Source organism: Dendrobates tinctorius, unplaced genomic scaffold (genome assembly GCF_039654945.1).
Source record: "Dendrobates tinctorius isolate UK_male_01 unplaced genomic scaffold, ASM3965494v1 ptg000049l, whole genome shotgun sequence".
Lineage (NCBI taxonomy): Eukaryota > Metazoa > Chordata > Amphibia > Anura > Dendrobatidae > Dendrobates > Dendrobates tinctorius.
This window is the reverse complement of record NW_027361717.1, coordinates 27,415,302-27,437,588: the sequence shown is the minus strand read 5'-3', so window position 1 is coordinate 27,437,588 and position 22,287 is coordinate 27,415,302. Positions and strand designations below refer to the sequence as shown.

General features: G+C 44.9%; 1 protein-coding gene across 1 annotated transcript in view; it reads left to right on the top strand.

Annotated features, from left to right (window-relative positions):
- Window positions 1–20,468, top strand: part of UBXN7 (UBX domain protein 7) — an 82,036-nt gene extending 61,568 nt beyond the window's left edge. Inside the window, exons 7-11 of the mRNA XM_073576591.1 lie at window positions 16,660–16,750; window positions 16,847–16,974; window positions 17,302–17,728; window positions 18,378–18,457; window positions 19,449–20,468. Coding sequence (XP_073432692.1) covers window positions 16,660–16,750; window positions 16,847–16,974; window positions 17,302–17,728; window positions 18,378–18,457; window positions 19,449–19,610 — 888 coding nt within the window. The 3' untranslated portion in view covers window positions 19,611–20,468. The remainder of the gene's footprint in view (window positions 1–16,659; window positions 16,751–16,846; window positions 16,975–17,301; window positions 17,729–18,377; window positions 18,458–19,448) is intronic.
- Window positions 20,469–22,287: the final 1,819 nt, after the last annotated feature.

Sequence of the window (22,287 nt, the reverse complement as noted above, 5' to 3'; positions counted from 1 at the left end):
ACAGGCTTTGTAAGGTCCCAGCTATCCAGCCCCCAGTTCCCTTAAACCAATTGGCTGGATTGAGAAAGGAGAAGGTGTCTGACCACAAACTGTACTTATTATGATCATTGTCTTTATCGTATTGATCTGAGTCTTTGAATATCTTCTAACTTTAACTTTAACTTCATAGTACTGTTAGGATCTATATAATGACAGCAAGCGGGTCCAATGACCTGACGCATGCCACCTTGTGCTGCTGTTAAGTAGTCCAGCACTATAGTATGTTTAGTGACTATAATAAGTTGATTTTGGACAGCAACAGTAGTATTAAGTATATCCACTATATCCCAAATTTGATCATCTAGATAGTCTGTGGCCCTAACCAATTTATCCCACATTTGTGTAATCATAGGGTAAATGAAAATAGAACTGACAATTTTATTGGCCACACTCCTCTGTACTATATGTGGTCTCCCTGAAGGGCGGGGTGAATTGTCTGCAGCTCTTTTGTATAATGTATGTTTGGGTATAGCCTGTGTATCCAACTGTTTGTTTGGAATAACAAAAGTGACTGGGGTCAAGCGACCCCGAGTACAAGTCCCTCTTACCCCTACTGGCAACTATTTATAAGCATTGTCTCCACATACCCAGAACATATCATCAGGTAAATCCCATAGGGCTGAATGTTGCAGTACCAATCTATGAACTAAGTCCATGAATGCAGATGCATTCTGAAGCATACACCAAGCTGGAGATTGTCCTAAAGGACTACAATAACCTACATCAGGATTTCCACAAGTGGGTGTTCCTGGTACATATTCAGAGGACTCATTACAAAATGTATTGCCAGGAATACTGGCACAGGTTTCGTTAGAACCCTGTGGAAACAAATTAGAAAATTCCCAAGACGTATTATGTAACCTTCTTTCTAACAACATTGGTTTGAAGGCATCAGTAGAGTGTGAAGTTACATTGAAACTGACTTGTAAACCATACGTTGGAATTTGCCCTAGATTGGTTAGACTAGTCTTATACTTAGGGACTCAAGCCCCTCCTTTGCAGGTCAAATATTGAAGTTGTGTATTGCCTCCTGAAAGGTTACCTTGCCACCAGGGGTATCCCACCCATCCCACAATAGGTATACCAACAGTTAAATTCCATAACTTAGCATTATCTGTGGCATTATTAGCGAGTGTGTCAGAACAGTTAGTCCAAGCAAATAACTCAGGTGGAACAGGGATAGCCAAAAAGGGGATGCTTGTGGCTGACACTGGTGAATACGTGCAGATCCAACAGTCTGCCAGAGACTGGGAATTGTCCAACAAAAATCGCTCAGTAATTTTTCATGATGTTGTATAAACTTATTATTCAAGGACATTGTGGAATGTAGGCTGTCCCATGCGGTTACCAATAATATGGAAAATGCGAAAGACCAAAACATTATGCCCCCTTATTTGCTATTTGCTTGTTGAACCAGCTTGCAGTGCGATGTGTGAATCCAAGTCGGTCTTCCTTCTAGTTTCACTGATGTAGGGGTGATGAGGAGGACTTGATAGGGACTGTCATACAAGGGTTCTAGTCTGTGCTTTCTGACATGCCTTTTCATGACTACCAAATCACCAGGTTTCAGGTTATGACAGGTGTCTGTTTCTGCTGATTCTGGAAGAGAAGAAGAAACTAGAGCATGGGAGTTAGCAAGATTTTTACGAAGCTGAATAACACATTGAACAGCACGGTCAGTTTCTTCTGATAACTGCTGAGGATGGAAATTTGCAGTTGGGGGCCTAGTACCAAACTATCTCTTATGGGGACAGGCCATGTTTTGCTATAGGGGTAGTACGAATGTGGTATAGTACAATGGGTAGGAGCTCTGGCCATGGAGCCGTAGTCTCCTGCATCATTTTGGTCAATTGTCCCTTCAGTGTGCCGTTCAGCCTCTCAACTTTCCCACTGGATTGTGGGTGATACAAAGTGTGGAGGGCTACAGTGGATCCAAGCATTGTCAGAACTTCTTGGTACACATGAGAAGAAAAGGCCGGACCTTGATCACTTTCAACAACTTCTGGAACCCCATATCTGCATATGACTTCCATCACCAGTTTCTTTGCTGTGGTTTTTGCAGTCATGTTGGTAACAGGGAATGCTTTCGGCCAACTGGAGAACACGTCAACAACCAAACAGTATTCATACCTTCCAGACTTGGGCAACGTGATATGGTCCACCTGGAGCCTTTGGAAAGGATAGTCGGGCTTAGCAAGATGCTTCAGGGGTACACGTTGAAGTTGACGGGGATTACAAGTCTGACAGATATAACAGGCATGGATGAACGCTGTCAAAACTGTAGAAATTCCCGGGGCCCAGTAGAATGTTTGCACCAGTGCGAGGGCCTGATTCTTTCCTCGATGTGTAGGCCCATGTGGCAGTAGCAGGGTACATCCGCTTAGGGAGACACACGAGTTGGTCCTTCTTCCAGAGACCATTATCCATACTTGCCCCATTAGTCTTCCATTGCTTCACCTCTTCCTTTGGAGACATTCTCTGCATCGTCATTAAGCGGTCTCGCGGGGTCCGACAGAAAACTTTAGTCTGTTGTAGATCATCAGGTTCTTGTAGGGTCACTGCTTCTTGTAACTGTTAACGCTGAGAGCTTGTGGTCGCCATAGTTGGTATGGTTGGTTCAGCGGGTAAAAGAGCGGTGGCTTTTGCTTGCATATCTGCAAATGCGTTGCCAACAGTCTGTGGACTGTTACTAGGACCGTGCGCCTTAACTTCGATAATAGCCACCTGAGTAGGTAATTTGATCGAGTCCATGAGGGTTTTAACAGCTTCAGCATTTTCCCGTCTCCCATGACGGCACACATGAGAGAGGGGATCCGCCCAGTCAGGACAGGAACCCTACTGAAGATAAAAGGGGCGGTACCTCTCCCTCGCTTCAGTTGGGTTTCCTGTCCTGACAGGGACCCGTGTACTGAAGAACATGTACCTGCCCCTCTCTCGTGCCGGCGAAGAAGAATAGGCAGGGTCCTGGGCGCTGTGCGTCGGGAAGGGGAAGCGCCGTCCGCGGGGGCTCAGCGTCCGAGCTGGCGCAGAAGCAGCACGGCCTGGGGTCCTGGGTCTCTGCCGTGGCTGCCGCACCGCCCTCTCCCCTCTGCCGCAGCGTCAGGAAGCGGTCGCCTCCGGGTCGCGCCCCTCTGACGTCGCACGTAGGGCACGCTGGGAAGGGGCGTGACGTCGGGAGGCGGCGCCGGTATCCAAGATGGCGGTGCTCATAGGAAAAAACCGCTGGCCGACAAAAGATCCCGGCGGCATGGCAGGGGGGAGGGGCTGTGGGGGTAACCGGAGGAGGCGGAGAGTGTAGTGGATCCCCCTTACATAAGTGGGGATGACCACAGAAGACGCACTCATGCCCAAGGCTTCACAATGGAAGTGGGGCAAGATGAGCAGCAGCAGCGTCAGCAGCAGCGACCGCAGCGTCAGCAGCAAGAGCTCTCGCCAGATACCAGGCCGAGCCGCCAGCATACCAGCAGCAACCGCTCGAGTGGTGAGAGCGGCAGTCGTAAACGCAACCGGCATGACTCTGAGACGTCCAGAAGAAACGTCACGAGTGCATCTGAGGAGTCTCTGAGATCGGTACCCCTGATTGACAGTGGCAGTGAGTGATCTACGTGAATGTCACCCTTATGGTCACGGGGTTCCATTTTCTCTGTTTGATCACTAGGGGTAGAGGAAGGCTAGCAGCAAAACCAAGAATAGGGAATGCGGCCTATGCAAACACCCGCTGGCAGATCAGTGGCAGAAAGACCTCTGCGCTGACTGTATAAATAAAACTATACAGGAGGAAACCCCTGATTTGGTGACTAGCCTTAAGGCGTTAATACAACAGGAGGTGAATGGTTCCCTAAAGGCAGCCCTTAAAAAGGATAAAAGAAGCCGTAGAAGGGATTCTGATTCAGAGGCCTCGCCAGGGCAGAAGGGGTGGGAAAGATCCTTGTCCCCCTCCACCTCCTCTTCCTATACACAGTCCTCAGAATCCTCCTCGGACAGCGATATAGGCGGCCGTCCATGTTTCCCTACAGAGGACGTGGAAAAGCTGGTCAATGCTATCAGGGCTACAATTGGCCTTAAAGAGGAAAAGACTCCTAAATCATTGGAGGATGTGATGTTTGGAGGACTGGAGGAAAGGAAAAAATGTACTTTCCCTGTAAATGATAAAATAAAGGCCCTAATTGACAGGGAATGGAAAAAACCTGAGAGGTCAGGTGGCTTACCTTCTACAACAAAAAGAAGGTACCCATTTGAGCTAAAGGATTCTGAGACCTGGGAAAAAGTTCCAAAAATTGATGGGGCCGCAGCCAAATCTTCAAAAAAGGTATCTCTACCATTAGAGGACTCTGGCGTGTTGAAAGACCCACTTGATAAAAAAGCAGACGGTTTCCTAAAGCATATCTGGGAAGCTTCGGCAGGTGGATTAAAACCAGTGATAGCTGGTACCTGTACCGCTCGTGCCCTCATGGTCTGGCTACAACAAATAGAAGACCAGATCAAGGATAGAGTTCCTAGGGACAAAATTCTGTCTAATCTGACACTGGTACACGGCTTTCCTAGCGGATTCCTCTGCAGATTCCGCAAGATTGACAGTTAGAGCAGCAAGCCTGTCAAATGCGGCAAGACGAGCCCTGTGGCTTAAAGGGTGTCCCGGAGATTTACCATCAAAACATAGGTTATGTTCCATTCCATGTGATGGTCAATTCCTCTTCGGGAAAAAACTAGAAGAAATTTTGGAACATGCGGAAGAAAAGCTTTCCCCGATTTCCGGGAGAACCTAAAAAGCAGCCCTTTCGGAGGAGGAGATTTAACAAGGGTCGTCCCCCGGGAGATAGGAAAAACTGGGACTTTAAAGAAAGGAGAGGATCGGCTGTATGTTTAAAGGGCCCTCCACTTCACCAAAAAATCTCCCCAATGACATCGGGCCGGAGGTAGCGGGAAGGCTTTCTCTCTTCCTTTCCGCCTGGGCACATATCTCCCCCAGTACATGGGTCCTAATCATAATAAAGGACGATTTAAAAATAAAATTCATCCGTCCGCCCAGGCATACCTTTATAATGACTCCCCGAAGGAAAGCCCAAGAGCAACAGCTGGCCCTGGAGACGGAAGTCTTGGGACTAGTGCAAAAACAAGTCTTACAGGAAGTCCCAGTGCAAGAAGAAGGAAGGGGGTTCTACTTCCCCCTCTTCTTAATACAAAAACCAGACTGCTCTTGGAGAACCATAGTCAACCTGAGGAGACTCAATCAGTGGGTAGACAATTGCTTCTGAATTGCTTCTTCAAAATGGAGTCAATCAACACGGCCACAAAAATCCTGTTCCAGCATTGCCTCATGGCAGTGATAGACTTAAAAGATGCCTACTATCACATCCCAATTCATCAGGAGTATCGAAAATACTTGAGAGTAGCGCGCTATGTCCAAGGACAGGTGAAACACTACCAATACGCAGCCCTTCCGTTTGGCTTGTCTACAGCCCCCAGAGTGTTCACCAAAGTGATGGCCGAAGTAATGTCTTTTCTTCGTTCCCGGGACATAGTGATCGGCTAGACGACTTCCTTGTAATAGGGAGGTCGGAGACCCACTGCGCACACCAAGTGAAGGAAGTGATAGCAACTGTAGTAGGACTAGGATGGATAGTAAACATCCCCAAGTCAAGGTTAACCCCAGTAAAAGAGCAATCCTTCCTAGGGTCGATATTGGACTCCGAGCAACAACGCTGCCTCCTGCCAGATAACAAAGTGACCAAGATAAGGGGCCTAGCTCGCACAGCAATACAAAGACCAGCTATGACACGGAGGAACGCAATGTCCCTTTTAGGCTCGTTGACATCATGCACACCCGCGGTAGCGTGGGGACAGTACCACTTAAGAGAACTACAGTGGGAAGTTCTGTCAGCACAGAAACAATTAAAAGGGCATTTAGAGGGCAAACTGTCTCTCCGTGGCTGTAAGAGATTCCCTGCTCTGGTGGACTGTAGAAAAGAATCTAACAGCCGGTGTTCCGTGGCAAAAACCAGTCGAGGACATCATTACAACCGACGCGAGTGCCACATGATGGGGAGCACACCTGAGATCCCACTCAATACAGGTGACCTGGTCCTCGCTAGAAAAGGATCAGGGTTCAAATGTAAAAGAACTATGGGCAGTAGAAAAAGCTGTGAAACATTTCCTTCCCTTACTTTGGGGCCGCCACACCCGAGTCATGACGGACAATCAGGCAGTAGTAGCCTACATCAATCACCGGTGGGGACGAGATCTCTGGGCCTCATGCAAATATCGGATCTACTTTTCCAGTTGGCAGAACAACATTTGTTATCCATCACAGCACTGCATATAAAGGGGGTAGAAAATACACAGGCAGACTTCCTGAGTCGCAGGCACCTAAGACAAGGGGAATGGTCCCTAAACCCTCAAGTCTTTCAGCAAATAGTTCAGGCCTGGGGCAAACCAGAAATAGACTTGTTCGCTACCGCCCACAACAGGAAGGTCAGGAAGTTCTGCTCACTGAATCCAAGGGAAAACCCCTTTGCAGTAGATGCCCTACAAATACCCTGGAAGTTCATCTTGGCCTATGCATTCCCCCCGATAACAATGATCCCAGTAGTGGTCAGGAAAATCAGGGAGGATCGAGCGAGAATAATTCTTATAGCTCCGTTTTGGCCGAGGAGACCTTGGTTCTCCCTTCTGAGACTCATGTCAGTGACAGATCCATGGATATTACCGGAGATTCCAGACCTGCTTTCCCAGGGACCAGTGGTCCACTCAAGTGAAGGGCTTCAATCTAGCAGCCTGGAATTTGAGAGGGCGCTACTGAGTCGCCACGGATTCTCTCCAGGGTTAGTCTCCACCCTGTTGAAAAGTAGGAAACCTATAACATCCCAAATCTACGGTAGAACATGGAAAAAGTTCTTAGACTTCCTGGGGGAACCCTTGGGGGATGTAGCTCCAGTGGGACCTATCCTAGAATTCCTACCGTCGGGGCTGCAACTTGGGTTAGCCACTAACACACTCAAAGTCCAAGTCTCAGCTTTAGGGGCCCTATATAACTGCAACTTAGCAGCCAATAGGTGGGTGTCCCAGTTCATAAAGTCCTGTGGCAGGTCATTATCCCCAAGATACCACCCTGGGACCTCAACCTAGTCTTAGAGGCCTTAACCAAAGATCCCTTTGAACCACTACTTGAGCTGTCACCAAAGCTACTTACACTTAAAACTGTTATTGGCAGCCTTAACATCAGCCCGGAGAGTGAGCGACCTACAAGCTCTATCTATATGCCCTCCATATACGCAGATCTTGGATGACCGAGTGGTTCTAAGACCAGACCTGCCCTACGTCCCCAAGGTAGTCCAAAAATTTCATAGGACTCAGGAGATCTCCTTGCCATCTTCTGTAACAGTCCTAGAAACCCTGGGCAGCAAAAGTTCCATACATTAGATGTAAGAAGAGCCATATTACAGTATATGTCAATAACTAGTCAGTGGAGGAAAGATCAGTCCCTTTTTGTAGCCTTTCAGGGTAGTAGAAAAGGGTACGGGGTAGCTAAGAGTACCATTGCCAGATGGATCAGGGAGGCCATTATGTTATCCTACTCTGCAAGTGGCGCTCCGGTTCCAGAAGGCATCAAGGCTCACTCCACCAGAGCCGTGGCTACCTCCTGGGCAGAGAAGGCTGAGGTATCGATTGAACAAATTTGTAAAGCCGCTACTTGGTCCTCACCTTCAACTTTTTTAAGCACTACCGACTTGATCTATCTTCCTCTACTGACCTAACCTTTGGTAGAAGGGTGCTGCAAGCGGTGGTCCCTCCCTAAGGTGTCTTATTCTACAAAAGTCTCTCGTTTGCCGTCATGGGAGACGGGAAAAAACCAAGGTTACTTACCGGTAGCCGGTTTTTCCGGAGCCCATGACGGCATCTGTATACCCCCCCCCTTTTCACTCCTTTTGTGTGCATTATAGTTTGGGTGCTTTTTTAGTTAGAAATAATGTGGTGATAGTTTTACCATGTGTACTAACCTGGGGAGGCCTCTCATGGAGAGGTACTGCCCCTTTTATCTTCAGTAGGGTTCCTGTCCTGACTGGGCGGATCCCCTCTCTCATGTGTGCGGTCATGGGCTCCGGAAAAAAACGGCTACTGGTAAGTAACCTTGGTGTTTTTCACTGGGATTCCGGCAGTAGTAATAAACCTTCGATTGGCCCATAGAGCCCCAAAATCGTGAGCAATACCAAATGCATACCGTGAGTCCGTGTGTATATTAGCCCGTTTGCTCTTGGGCAAAGTACATGCAGTAGACAGAGCCTGGAGTTCTGCTTCTTGTGCTGACTGTGAGGGCGGGTGTGCAGCTGCGTGCACTGCAGTGTCCTCTGTGGTAACAGCATATCCCGTGTGGAATCTACCAAACTCGTCAGCATATCTTGAACCATCCGTGTATAACACCAGAGCAGGATTTGGAAGTGGATTCTCACTGACATTTGGTGGAGTAGCTGTTTCTTCAGTCAGAAGTTGGGAACAATCATGTTGGAGAAAATCCTCATCACTGCCATCTTTCTTGGGGACCGGCAGTAAAGTAGCAGGGTTGATTGTAGTACAGCGATGCAACCTGACATAATCAGGCAAAAGGAGTGAACACTACAGCTGTAAGTGTCGTTGCACAGTCAATTGTCTTGGTTGCTGAAGTGTCAGTGTTGCTGCAATATCATGCGTGGCAAAAATGTGCGTTTCATGTCCAAGAATTATGTCTGCAGTCTTGTCAAGCAACGAGTGAGTGGCGTGAACTGCCCTCATGCAACTTGGTGATGCTCGGGCCACTGGGTCAAGGCGGGCCGAATAATAGCCCACTGCCATGTGATTGTGTAAGTATCCCTGCTGCGTGTCCTTCATTCTCAGACACATACAAATGGAACGGTCGAGTATAGTCCGGGATGCCCAAGGCAGGGGCAGAAGCAGTAAGCCGCTTTAACTCAGAGAAGGCATGATAAAGGCTTTCCATGCAAACCGGTGATCTTTCCTTGTAGCTCATTATGCCGTCTTTCAAGGCGTTGTAAAGAGGTTGCATTATGCGGGATGCATCCGTTATCCACTGACGACAATAAGTACATAGTCCAAGAAAACGCTGGCGTTCAGTTTCATCTTTTGGGAAAGGAAGGGAGCTGACAGCTATTTTTCTTTCTTCTGTGAGGTGCCTGACACCCTGAAGGAGACAGTGACCCAAGAATATCACTTGACCAAGGCAAAACTGAAGTTTCGAGGCCGAAACGCGGCAGTTCAGTGCTGCCAGATACTTGAGGAGGCTAACAGTGGCAGCAATGGCTTTCTACTCCGTTCGTGCACACAACAAAAGACCATTGACATACTGAAGCAGCGTGACCTGGGGGTGATCTAACTGCCAGGGCAAGAGACACTCGCTCATGTTTTTTTTTGCAAACTGTTTGGGACTGTTTTGGGCCCCTGGTGGCATAACTGTCCATGTTAACTGTCGTCCCTGATAAGTGAATGCAAACAGAAACTGGCCATCTGGGTGTAATGGAATGCTAAAGAAGGCATTGGTAAGATCGATGACTGTAAACCAAGCAGCATCCTGGGGTATTTGGGACAAAAGAGTATGTGGATTAGGCACCACTGGAGTTTCCAGAACAGTAGCTGCATTAACTGCCCGTAGATCTTGTACCAGCCGGTACACAGGGGGCTGGCCAGGTGGGGTCTTTTTCTTAACGAGAAACACAGGGTACCAGAGCACCGTTATCAAGCAACGTTTGTATTTGTTCCTGAAGGCCCCTCTCCTGATCATGTTTCAAAGGATATTGATGGACTTTGGGAAAAGGGGCACCAGGTTTGAGAAACACTTTTACTGGTTTTACAGGCATTTTCCCTATATCATTTGGCCCTTTTGACCAAAGTTTAGATGGTATCTCTGAGAGGTATGGGGTGAGTCGTTGATCCTCAGGCAATATTGGGGGTGGATCTGGGCCTATCAGGGCCATCATAACTGTGGGAAGGGCATGCAAAATACAGATTTCCTCATTGTCTTCATCTGGATAGGGGTTATGTAATGTAAGAACCATATGACCATCATCTTGGAATTGTATTCTGGAGCGGAACTGTGATAATCTGCCCGCAGTAAATTTACTGGACATGTTGGAGAGATTACGAACTGAGAATTAACCTTGAGGAAGGGTCCCACAGGGATGGGTTTTGTAAGAGTATGTTTATTGGGTGTGCCATCTACTCCAATTAAAACAAGCTCTTGATCTGAGAATTTAATAGGGATATCCGTAGGTACATCTGATGATTTGATTATAGAATTGGCCGCCCCAGTGTCTACCATGAACTTAACAAGGGTGTCCCCTACAGGGAGCGTGACGGATGAGCATGCCCCAGGTTTGGAGGAGGACATTGTGATGGCAGACCCTGGTTGGCCACCCCTTCAGTATGGACAATTAACCAGGGTATCCTCTAGGGTTCCCAGTATTTAGATTAGGATTGGAAGAGGGAACTTGAGAGTAGCATCTATCAGCGGGAGTGTGACAGTCTCTCTGAAAGTGACCGAGTCGGCCACAGCGCCAGCATTGCAGACAAGAATTGGCACGGCATATCTGGGGAGTAAGGTTCCTAGTCATAGGATTAGGAGAGATATTGGAGTAGGGAGCTGAAGTCTGAGGGGGGCTGGGGTTTACTGTGTGCGCCACTGATAAGGAACGAGCTGTGTACTCGCAGCCGCGCTGGGCGCGTAGGTGGGAGCTGCTGTTAGAGCAGGAGCTATAACAGCTGCAGCTGTTGGTTTATTTTTCTGTTTCCCTGCAGCTGCAGAGCGGGTTAAATTTTTCTGAAAACTTTTTATTACTTTCAATGCATCATCTGGAGTGGAATTCTCGACATCAGGTCAAACTGACATTATTACCTCTTGCAATTCGGGTTTAAGGCCAGACATCAAAGCTGCCACAAAAATGTGTATGGGCTTTATTATACAGTGAGAATCCCAGATCTCTAAATACTACCTTAAGACGCCCATAGAACTTCTCGGCAGTCTCCCCCTTGTCCTGTGTGACCTCTGTGAGAGAGGTAGCTTGGTCTGCTAGTCTATTTTGTACCCAAACCTTTAAAGCATTGCAGAAATCAACACCACTCTCATAGGTTCCCCCATCCATGTTCACATCATACATTATGCCACCCTCAATAATTGGAAAATACCCCTCCCCAGCTTTTACTCGAAGTATGTGGGGCGGCACGGTGGCTCAGTGGTTAGCGCTGCAGCCTTGCAGCGCTGGGGTCCTGGGTTCGAATCCCACCAAGGACAACATCTGCAAGGAGTTTGTATGTTCTCCCCGTGTTTGCGTGGGTTTCCTCCGGGTACTCCGGTTTCCTTCCACATTCTAAAGACATACTGATAGGGAATTTAGATTGTGAGCCCCACCGGGGACAGTGATGATAATATGTGCAAATTGTAAAGCGCTGCGGAATATGTTAGCGCTATATAAAAAAAAAATGATTATTATTATTATTATTATTAGTAATAGATGTCTTCGGGGAGTGGAATAAATCTCTTGGTTTGCTGCCATTTGCCTGTAGAAAGCCATGGGGGGAAGTCTCTGGGTCGGGTAATTGATTGCAAAGAGTGCCTATTTGGGATGGGGTGAAGGGAGTATACTTTGACCTGTCAGGAGTGGTTTCCACATTATCATCTTCAAATTCGGATATTACTGACTCGGGGGCAGGAAGAGGAGGAGGATGCGGTAGTACGGGCACAAGAGGTATCTGCTGTGGGAGCGGGGCAGGAGGCTCTGTTACAGTTAGAGATTGTATTGCCTCATGTGCCGTTAGGCGGCTGTCGAGGACAAATCGGACCTCTTCCAATTTTATGGGGTTTTCCTGTATACACCGCTCTATTGCTGATACTATGACCATGGTGTTTTACCACATCAAAGTGACAGGGCGGGTACGCCCTTACTTACGTAACGCTCACTAATATGCAAATTAGGCACACTGAATACAGTTTTATGGTAAAACAATAATGTAACAATTTATTAAGATTGCATCAGGATAATGCTGAATTATGGAATGCCAGATATATTACCCTGTTTTGTTAATTCATTTCATGTGAATCATGCAATTAATATGAATACATACATAGAGAAATAAGCATCAATACATTACCAAGTATTGTAACATCACTTCTCCACTGGAGGGACCACAGTGTCAGCGAGAAGGAAATACTCTGGTCTTGTCATCACAGAAACCGTGCATCCACGATACCTTATGGAAATGTCCCAAGTATTGTAACATCACTTCTCCACTGGAGGGACCACGTTGTCAGCGAGAAGGAAATACTCTGGTCTTGTCATCACAGAAACCGTGCGTCCACAATACCTTCTGGAAATGTCCCTACCTCGCTGAACCGGGTCCCCTTTTTTATACACAACTCCCACATCCTCCCCTATTACATCTGTGCAGTATGTTTAGGCTGAATCATCAGTATCTTGCCATTGCGCAATAGGTTGTTTTCTAACAATAACACAATGTTTCAAGGTTGTTTGCTACTGATTACTACCCAAGATCGGTTTGCCACTGGCATGTCCTCCAACAATAGCACAATGCTTCAAGGTTGTTTGTCACTGTTCAAAGTCCCCCCATATGTTGCTTGTCACAGTTAACTCTTCATGATCATAGCATAATGCTCTAAGATGGTAGCATATGGGCAGCATGACTTCCATAATCACCTATTCTGAAAGCTGGATACCTATCGTAACCCAGGCACACTCTCATACTTGTCTCATTTGTATCACAATCGGTCCTTGATTATTGATGTCATGCATGACCATTGCTACATGAGACCATCAAAACATTTTGGTCTCCCTTGTCTCCGAGCATCATACTATTATTGAACACAAGACTTCCTTGTTCAAGCAGCATAAATATTCATTATCTGTACAGTTATTTTTCTTGTTGTCTTTGTAATATTTTCTAGCACATGTGTAAGAATACACCACACAACTCTTACCCCTATATATAAATTAGAATACCACACAGAATTAGTTGGAAAGCTCCTTGTAGAACTCCCATCAACCACCCCCCAATTCCTTTAACCCAATTGGCAGGGTATAGAAAAGTGAGTATTCAGTATCACTGTTTGTCAAAGCAAATATCACAGTGGTCACTTGTGTGCAAATCAGGATAATGAATCATTGAAACACAGCTTCAAAGACCATAGAACAATTAACCTTTTCTTATGGTATTAACACAGAGCAAACGCTTTGTGGCTCAGTATCAAAGTTCAGCATTAATGATATTACACCATAGTATATTGCAATATATAGTGTTTGGATTCAAACAACCATATTTCATATTTGCAATACATTCCACCCTTGGTCTAGTGACCACACCATATCAAAGCATATAAACAATATATTACAATATGTAGGCTATAAGATATCCATATTTTTATTAGCACCACACATGGCGGCATCCTTCCTGGGATATTGTAAAATACCGGCAGAGATTAATGGTATAGCCACTGTACGTTGAGGCATCGTACCGGGGGGGACAGAGGAGGCATACAGGATTGCGTTCTGGACAGCCTCAGTAAGCAATTGTTGGGACCTAGGAATATTGATAGGATCATATCGTGGTCCCACTGCATGTATTACATATTGACACGGCAGCTGTCCTGCTCTGGTTGCTGCGACCTGTCCTGTTTCTACCTGGCCATACATTTGTATTTACGAATCAGATTCTTCCTGTATCATGGGTCCGCCTTTCTGTAAAATTTTTGCGGCCAGTCCTCCAGCATGGCGAAGTTGATTATTCGCGGCATTTACTATGGCCCCAACATGCTGCTTCGTGAGATCCCCTGTCCCTATCCTAAAGATCACATGATAACAGTGGGGTCCAGGAATAACATTGGAATACATTTCCTGGAAATCTTCTATCTCCTCTGAGTATCCTGTCTCTGACCGAGTGACTAAAGTAGGAGGGGGTGGATATTCATAACCACTAGCAATATTAGGCATAGCCGGGACTGAGGCTGGCGGCGGATGATAGTAGGTACCATCAGCGTTTAACAAAGGCAAGGTGGGGGCTGCTACTCCCGGTCTCTTGCACAATTGTAACAGACCTCTCTCCACTGAGGATTAGTAACTCCGCATACAGCACAAATCCACCCGGCAGGATCATAGGGTGGGGGCTGCTTTGGTAGTCCAGGATATATTGGTGCCTTAGGGTTAAAGGGCACAGAGCTTACAGTCGGGAGGAGAGGCTTGATTTCCTGGGAAGGGACCTTATCTAGCAGGGAGACCTCTTGTTTCAAATCATCACTTTTAACTGTTTGTCTGCCTGACACATTAGTCTCGATCTCAGTTTCTTCTTTTAATCACATTCTCAATTCCTTGTACCACAAAACTTCTAGTCTTTTTCACAGTGGTAGACAGTTTTCCTTTTTCAGAATTCACTTGCTCTTCAATTTCCACATTACCTTCATTATACAATTAATGTGCCAAGCCACGGAATTCCTCAGCGCCTTTAAGCATTCCACCATCAGTCAACCTCCCTTTGTTCTTCCTAATACCTTTGTCCCATAGCGTAGGCTGTAGCCTCCCGCCCTTAGGAAATCCCAGAATCGAAAATATTTTTTCTGCATTCCTGACAGATTTCTTTCCTCGTCTTTGAATCATAAGACCAACAGTATCCGATCCTTCACACCATTCCAAACTTTTCTTTTTCTTCCACGGAAACATAATTCTCTCCTTTAGAGCTAAATATCCTTCAGTTGTGCACAGATCTGGAGCGGCCATTCCATCTGTTCCACAGGGTCAATCCCCTTCTGGGAAGCCCAAAATTCAACGCGGTACTCGGTGAAAGGAGGAGGGCGTCTCAGACTATCCCTCCGGACTCCTCTGGATATATATATATTCCTGAGTTACATATCCTACCCAATCTTCGTTCACCTCACCACGCCCGATACTAACAGTGATCAGGATTTCAGGATATTTTGACTATAAAGAGAGTCACAATCACTGGTCAATCTGGGGTGTCCGTCCCTTATGAGGTATGGTTCGAACACTGGGCCCCCAACGGGACTGCACCTCTATATGATTCCACCCAAGAATTACCCCACCATCGGGGACAAACCTCAGATCCTCTTTGCAGAAACAAGCACAGGAAAACCACACCAAAACGGCCAGTCTAAACAGTATAACTGCCAACTTACCGTGGTTGTCGTGGGGAATGATCAGTCCCAATTTTCCAGCACCTGTGTCCAGTCCGAGGGTCCTTTGTCTTGTTGTCCTCCGGGGGCAGAGGCGTCCCTATTCGGGGGCCCCACGTTGGGCGCCAGCTGATAGGGAGAGGATTAAATTAACCCTTCACGGTTGATCCAGTGATTTCCAAATCATTCCACAGTGTTGCTAGCAACTCAAATGACCAAACTGAGACGTGTCTCTCTATGGGACGATCCAAGGAGATCGCTAAACCCGTTTATTTTAGTCACTACTTTTATAATATTTTGCTTAATTATGCAAAGTTCTCATCTACCAATAGCATCATTTCACTTTATAAGCCAATAATATTGCAAGAAAACCGGAAACTACATATATGTCCGTATCTACAGAGCATAGAAAGTAGTATAATGGCATAGTCTTCAAAGTAATACACCCCCGGGTCCCTTATCTTGCACCTGATGAGGAACAGTCTGGTTTCATAACAGCCTGAACTTTTATCCCAATTACAAAAATGTATCTTAAAGCAACAAAAATGGAGAAATGAAACCTTCAGAGAAAGGAGAAATAAAACCTTCAGCTTTGATTTTAGTTTTAACCCTTCACACGGTAAGTAACCAACCTTTCTGGTTTCCTGGTGGCCTAGCCTATTCCTGCCATCCTCCTCGGTGACCTATTCATAACAGCCATGCATACCAGGACCGGGGTTGGGAGGCCAATCATACCAAGATATTAAAGAGAAATGAATTTTCATTGACCTCCACGCCCATGGGCGTGGAATGCAGTGAATATTCATCTCTCTTTAGCAGCGGGTACAGGAGATAGCCGCAGCAGCCAGCTCCTGCCTCTGTGACCCGCTGCTCTGCCGATGCTGCTCCCCCACCTCCCAACTACAGCCAGAGAGCTGGTACATCTGGACTATAAGATGCACCCCCCATTTTCCTCCACATTTTTGGAGGAAAAAAGTGCATCTTATAATCCAAAAAATACCGTAATTGGTGTTGAACAAGTTAAAGTCCCCACACAAGTTGGTGACTAGTATAAAAAACGTATGGCCTGGGAAGCCATCTGGATTCTTGAGTTACACACTGGGTTTGTGAAATGAACGACCTGAAAGCAGATTTATTATTTATGAAGTTTAGCTAATTTAGAAAACAGTCAACCAGGGTGTCAGGTGTCAGGCCCCCATCAATCTCACATTGATATCTTAAATAAATACATGGATCTCGGAGCATTTGTTGACTGCATGAAATGCAACCAATAGTAGCCATGTTGCATGTATGTATATATATTTTTCTTTTTTTTTTTTTTATATAGGATTTTATGCCTTTCCTATAGTCTGTACAGAAAGTTGTTAATGAGCCTTTCAAGTAATTCAGTGTGTCAACCCGATTACCAACAAGTCATCCCTGCAAATGTTCTGTTTTCACAGGTTTACCATGACAGTGAAGAGGGGCAGAGATACATACAATTTTACAAGTTATCCGACTTCCCATATGTCTCCATATTGGACCCTCGTACAGGTGACTGACACTTATGTTGAGCTTGCTCTTTTTCTCGATTCCTTTTAAGCTGTCTGACTCTTTGCTGATTTGTTTTTTCTTGCCTCTGTCCAAAAGGCCAAAAGATGGTTGAATGGCACAAGTTAGATGTTAATTCATTTTTGGAACAAGTTATGGGATTTTTGGCAGAGCACGGTCAGCTTGATGGACTTTCCAGCAGCCCTCCCAAGAAACGGTTGCGTTCTGTAAGTATAAAGCCGCTTCTGTTCTTTTTAGACTAGATTCTTTTTTTCGCTAGATTTATCTTAGGGCTTATTGATGTTAAAGAGGGGTAGACCCATTTGAGACGGCTCTGTGAGTCACAGCGAATAGTCATGATGCACATTTTTATATAGATGCGTCTTGCCCAGTCGATGATTGACAAGGGGCTAGACTACAATTAGCTGTTGTTTTTTCTCTCTAAAATGCTGAAGTCTTTGACACCTTCTATGTATGTTGTATTTGAGTACTATGGGCCTTGTTTCTTTAATCGTACTCTTCTAATTTGCATTAGTGGTCTTACTGTCCTCCAGGAGAGCCTCATCGATGCAAGTGAGGACAGTCAGTTAGAAGCGGCAATACGTGCCTCCCTGCAAGAAACCCATTTTGACTCTTCAGCAAGTAAACAAGCCACTCGCTATGAGGAGGAGTCCGACACGGAGCTGTATTCTGGCAGTGAAGAGTTTATCTCAGTCTGTGGATCAGATCATGAAGATGAGGAGGAGCGTCTGCCCGAGTCATTGCCAGAACAGGGGACATCCAGCAATAAATCTAGGAAGGCCACAACTAAAACCATCAATCACAGGAAAAGTGATTTATGTCCTCTAGAGCCAGTTATAGGAGAAGACGATTCTTCGAACCACCAGTTACTACCTGAAAATCCTCCCACAGAATCCGAAGATATAAAAGACAATTTTGGGAATGATGAATCTTCTGAAGTTTGTCCGGATACAAGTAACGGTTTGTACAGCACCATATTATGCATGCCTGCAGAAATTTAGTATTGTTTTCTAGTTTCCATGGGTAACACTGCGTGATTAATTGAATTTCATCGCAGTTTGCATGCTCCACGATTCCTTCTGCCTGGCGCACCCTCTGCCTAGCGCTGCCTCTGCCTCGCGCTCCCTCGTGTAAAATTTTGTTTAAATAGAAATCTGTAGCTAGCAGACAATGTTCTTCCATGTATATGATCTCTGTGGCCCTGCGCATGTCAAATATGTCCATAGCCTAAATGTAGTTTTAGATTCCTGTCCCTTTAGCACCCACCAGCATGTGGCCTCTAGTATGAGGCAAAAAAACACATTCTGCTCAATGTACAATTATCATTTTGGTTTTTTTTTCTTATACCATCTTAATCTATGGGTGATGTTCACCAATCTATTCCTGGGAGATACATGTCTGTGTATGCTGATATATATGCGTTAAATAGATTTTCCCAAATGCAATGTGAATAGAGCTTTACACTTATGGTGAGCAGGCATAGCGTTAGGGCTGTAGTTCCCAGCTACACAAGGGTAACTGCTGTCCACTAATGCATTAGAGATGATTACTAAACTGTAAAATTTCATCAGGGCATTTATTTCCTGTGTTTTTTTTTATAATCTTTCAGGTCCCAAAGCGAAACTCATGCTGCGATACCCAGATGGTAAAAGGGAGCAGATCTCGCTACCAGAAAAGGCCAAGTTGATGGTATGTATATGAGCAAGGCTGATGGTGACATCAGTAGCCCGGGTGAAAAACACAGGCAGTTGCCCTGGGTATCAAATACTTTGGAGGTGCAAAATTTGACCCTGTGCACCAACTGCAGCAGTTAGGCACTATTTTGACATATCGGTCGGTGCTTCAGGATCCTATACAGATCTCGGCAGTCAAAAGACGCGTGTCATCAACTGCTGTGCTCCGCATAGGCAGTGACCAAAATCTCTTAGTTTGATGAAATGAGTTATGTCGTCAGTCATTACCTTTCTTATAAAAAAAAAATAAAAAAAGGCAAACACTTATCTTGACTGCTGCCTATGCAAAGGCTACACTAAGCATTCCCCCAGCTCCACTTCTATCCGCTCACTTCAGACCAAGCTAGGACACACAGCAATGTATAATTTTTTTTTAAATGTATGTCAGCATTCAAGAAAAGGTAGAAAATAATGAAGTGCAAACTGTAATTATAGCAGTACTTTCCTCAAAGTACAATCCCTGTGCTTGGGAGATAAAACGGGTTCATTATTAGACTGGTGGAAGGGACTTGGCGTGCCAACATGGCATGGGTGCAAAATTCTTGTCTTGCCCCGAGTGTTACCTGCCCATACTATGCCACTGGATGTCATGTCTGCTGATACGTGCCGGGCTGTGTAAAATCAGCAGGTGTTGTGCCCATGGATGGTTCTCATAATGTCTAATGGTGCCTCTTTTGAGGTCACAAGCTCATGTATGATAATACTATATGGAGTATGCATTGCAGTCAAAGTCTATATATTGTTTTTTATTTTGCTTTTGTTAAAATTAGAGCCCAAACTTCACAGGGATCCTGTAAACCTGGTTGATTTGGTGGCTAACCTGACTGATTGAAATGTCGCTTCGGTCTCTACCTCTTGGGGACGTGACGATTTAGGTTGCATAGACAGATGTTTTGGTGATCCTTCGTGTCTTTTCACTTGAGCTTGTCTCCCATTTTATCTCGCAGGCTCTGGTTAAGCATGTACAGCAGAAAGGATATCCAAATGAGAGGTTTGAGCTCCTAACAAACTTTCCACGACGGAAGTTATCACACTTGGACTATGATATCACATTACAAGATGCCGGCTTGTGTCCTCAAGAGACTGTGTTTGTGCAAGAAAGAAATTGACCAACTTCCTGTATATATATTTTTTTTTTCCTCCCTGTTCACCTTCTTTTACTTTGTCACTCCTCATAAGACTTTTTTTTCTGCCATTTGTTAGTTTTGTCTCATTCTTATTACATATTTTTGGGAATGGCAAATATCATTGACGTACTATGTTTTGGAGAGGCCTCCTGTTCTATGGTTATGAAGGAACCATAAAGGCAGTTCCTGCAATTCGCAAACTGTTCTTCAACTGTACCGGAAAAATCTGCCTCTTCTGATGTCAGCAGCTCCCAACTATTTTTTTATTTTTGGAAGGTCACAGCCAATTTTGTATTTTTTTTTTTTTATTTTTTTTTTTTCATATGTTGAATAATTGATAAGTTCTTATGGAACTTCATGTTAATTTCATCAGTGACGATTATTTATTGCATCTTATATTTTTTTCCTCTTTTTGCTTTGCAGCAACATCCGAGCATGTTATGTTTCATATAAGACCTGGTTTTACATATTTGATATGTGGATTCTCAAACTGACCAATTGTGGATTGTCCATTTGTCTCTGAGCGCTATCACATGCCAGTAATACTGGAGGCAGCCTCAGATTGCACTATCTGTCCCACCCATGCCCCTAGTTTTCTTGGTTGATAGGGGCGGGATAAAATGGGTGTTTTTTATGTAAAATATTTACACCATGCCTTTTTTTATTTTTTATCGTAAAACACATTGGGTGTTGACAATAATAATATCACAACGATAGAGAATGTGTTCATACAGTAAAATATCTGTAATCTGACATTATTGAAAAAAATGCGAACTTTACCGTTAAAGAAACACCTGAAAACCAAAATAAAATAACAAACTGTTCTACCATTAGGCTACATCTATACGGGGACATGCATTTAATTCTCGCGCGCTCCATTGTAAGTGTATCTCTCTATTGAGAGAGTTCGTAACTTACAAATTAGACAAACTGTTCAAGTCTCACATTAAACTGAAAGGGACTGCAGTTTATTCATCAGATCAGAATAAAGCTGAATTAATTTGGTGCAATCATATTTTGCGGCGCTTTTGAGGAGTTAGTCGAATGTTGCAGAGCTGCAATACCAGACACAACCCTAATGGACAAAGAGAAGCTTAAAGGGAATCTGTCAGCAGATTTGTGCTATGTAGTCCGAGGGCAGATTGAGGTAGGGGCTGAGACACTGATTTCAGTAATGTGTCGCTTATTAGGCTGTGTTCTGTTTCAAAACCATGAGTATTTTATCAGCAGGAGATTATCATCTGCTGCCCATGTGAGCCCTGGTCCTTCTCAGCTCCCAGCATTGATTAGCAGCTTACTTTCACTATACAATATGCTCATAAATCTGTGGAGTGGATTGGGGCAGCTTTGAGCTCAGCTACATCTAAAAACTGAGTATCACAACTGCTGCACCCAGTAACCGAAGTGACATATCTTTTCAATCCGGGTCTCTGACCGTACATCATGCTGCTTTCAGATGAGGGAGCAAAATCTGGTGACAGATTCCTTTTAAATAGCAGTGATCAGGTCTGGAGGGAGGCAGCCATGTTTTCAATATACACCCCCTACTGAAGTTGCACAACTCTATGCATCCCTAAAGTTGCTATATAGTCATCACACTTGAAATGAGACATTCCTTATCCTTTTTTTTCTTTGCTGTGCAGAGTAACCTAGTGGGACGCACTCATAAAAACCTATTTTTGTTTTTTTTGCAATTGAATAGAAACCATTGATATTCATTTACTTCAATATGTTTATAACATTTGTCGGCAGTGTGGTTTTATATAAAGTTCCTGTCGCTGAACTGTCAATGTCTGGACTGGATTAAAAACTCTTTCCTATTCACATTTCTCAAAGTTAGCTCCTTACCTTTCCCAGCTGGAATGTGGGTCTAAGGAACTGTGACAGCCTCATAGAGCTCTATAAAGATGTTGGTTTTGGGTCATTGGACTTGTGGTCGAGCCTGTAATACAGCGATTTCTGCTTTTCTCGAATTGGCCTAATTGTAATCTTCATTCAAGGGCACATAACACTTTCTATAACCAATATCGTGACTGATTCAAGAGGAATAATATTAAGCTCAGGCAGCTCAGTTCACAATCCCATAGTTTTCTGAGATAAGATGGCCCCATTAAGGTTTTTTTTTTCTGTTTCAGTACAAACAAAAAAAAGACACATGCCATTGAGCGCCATTTTACAGTTCTGCTCTCACTTGGAGGTATTGTGCACCACGGCATGGCGACACAGAAAACCTTGTTAGCTGGCACTCAGCTTTGAGGCCAAATGCTAAATTTTAAGATCTCGCTTACTAAATCCTATGTTCTCTGGAGCTTCTGCTGAGGGCTGTGGTCTCTCTTTAATATTACAATGACTTGGGTTTGTATGTCCTGTACTAGGAATCCACAGTTGCTAATTTGTTATTCGTGCAGAGATCCTTTGTATGAGCGACTAGATTAGCTCTAAGAAATAATCTAACCTTGGTCTCTACACCTTCTAGTGCAGTGGACAATTGCTGAACAATGATGTGTACTCGCTTTTTGCCCCACTGTATACTCGCTTTTTGCCCAACTAGTCATTAGTGATGAGAGTGAGTGATCTGATAAGGTGTTGTCCGAGCATGCACGGGTGCTAATAGAGCATTTTCCTCGTGCTCGAGGACCATGATCTAGTCGCCGTGGCT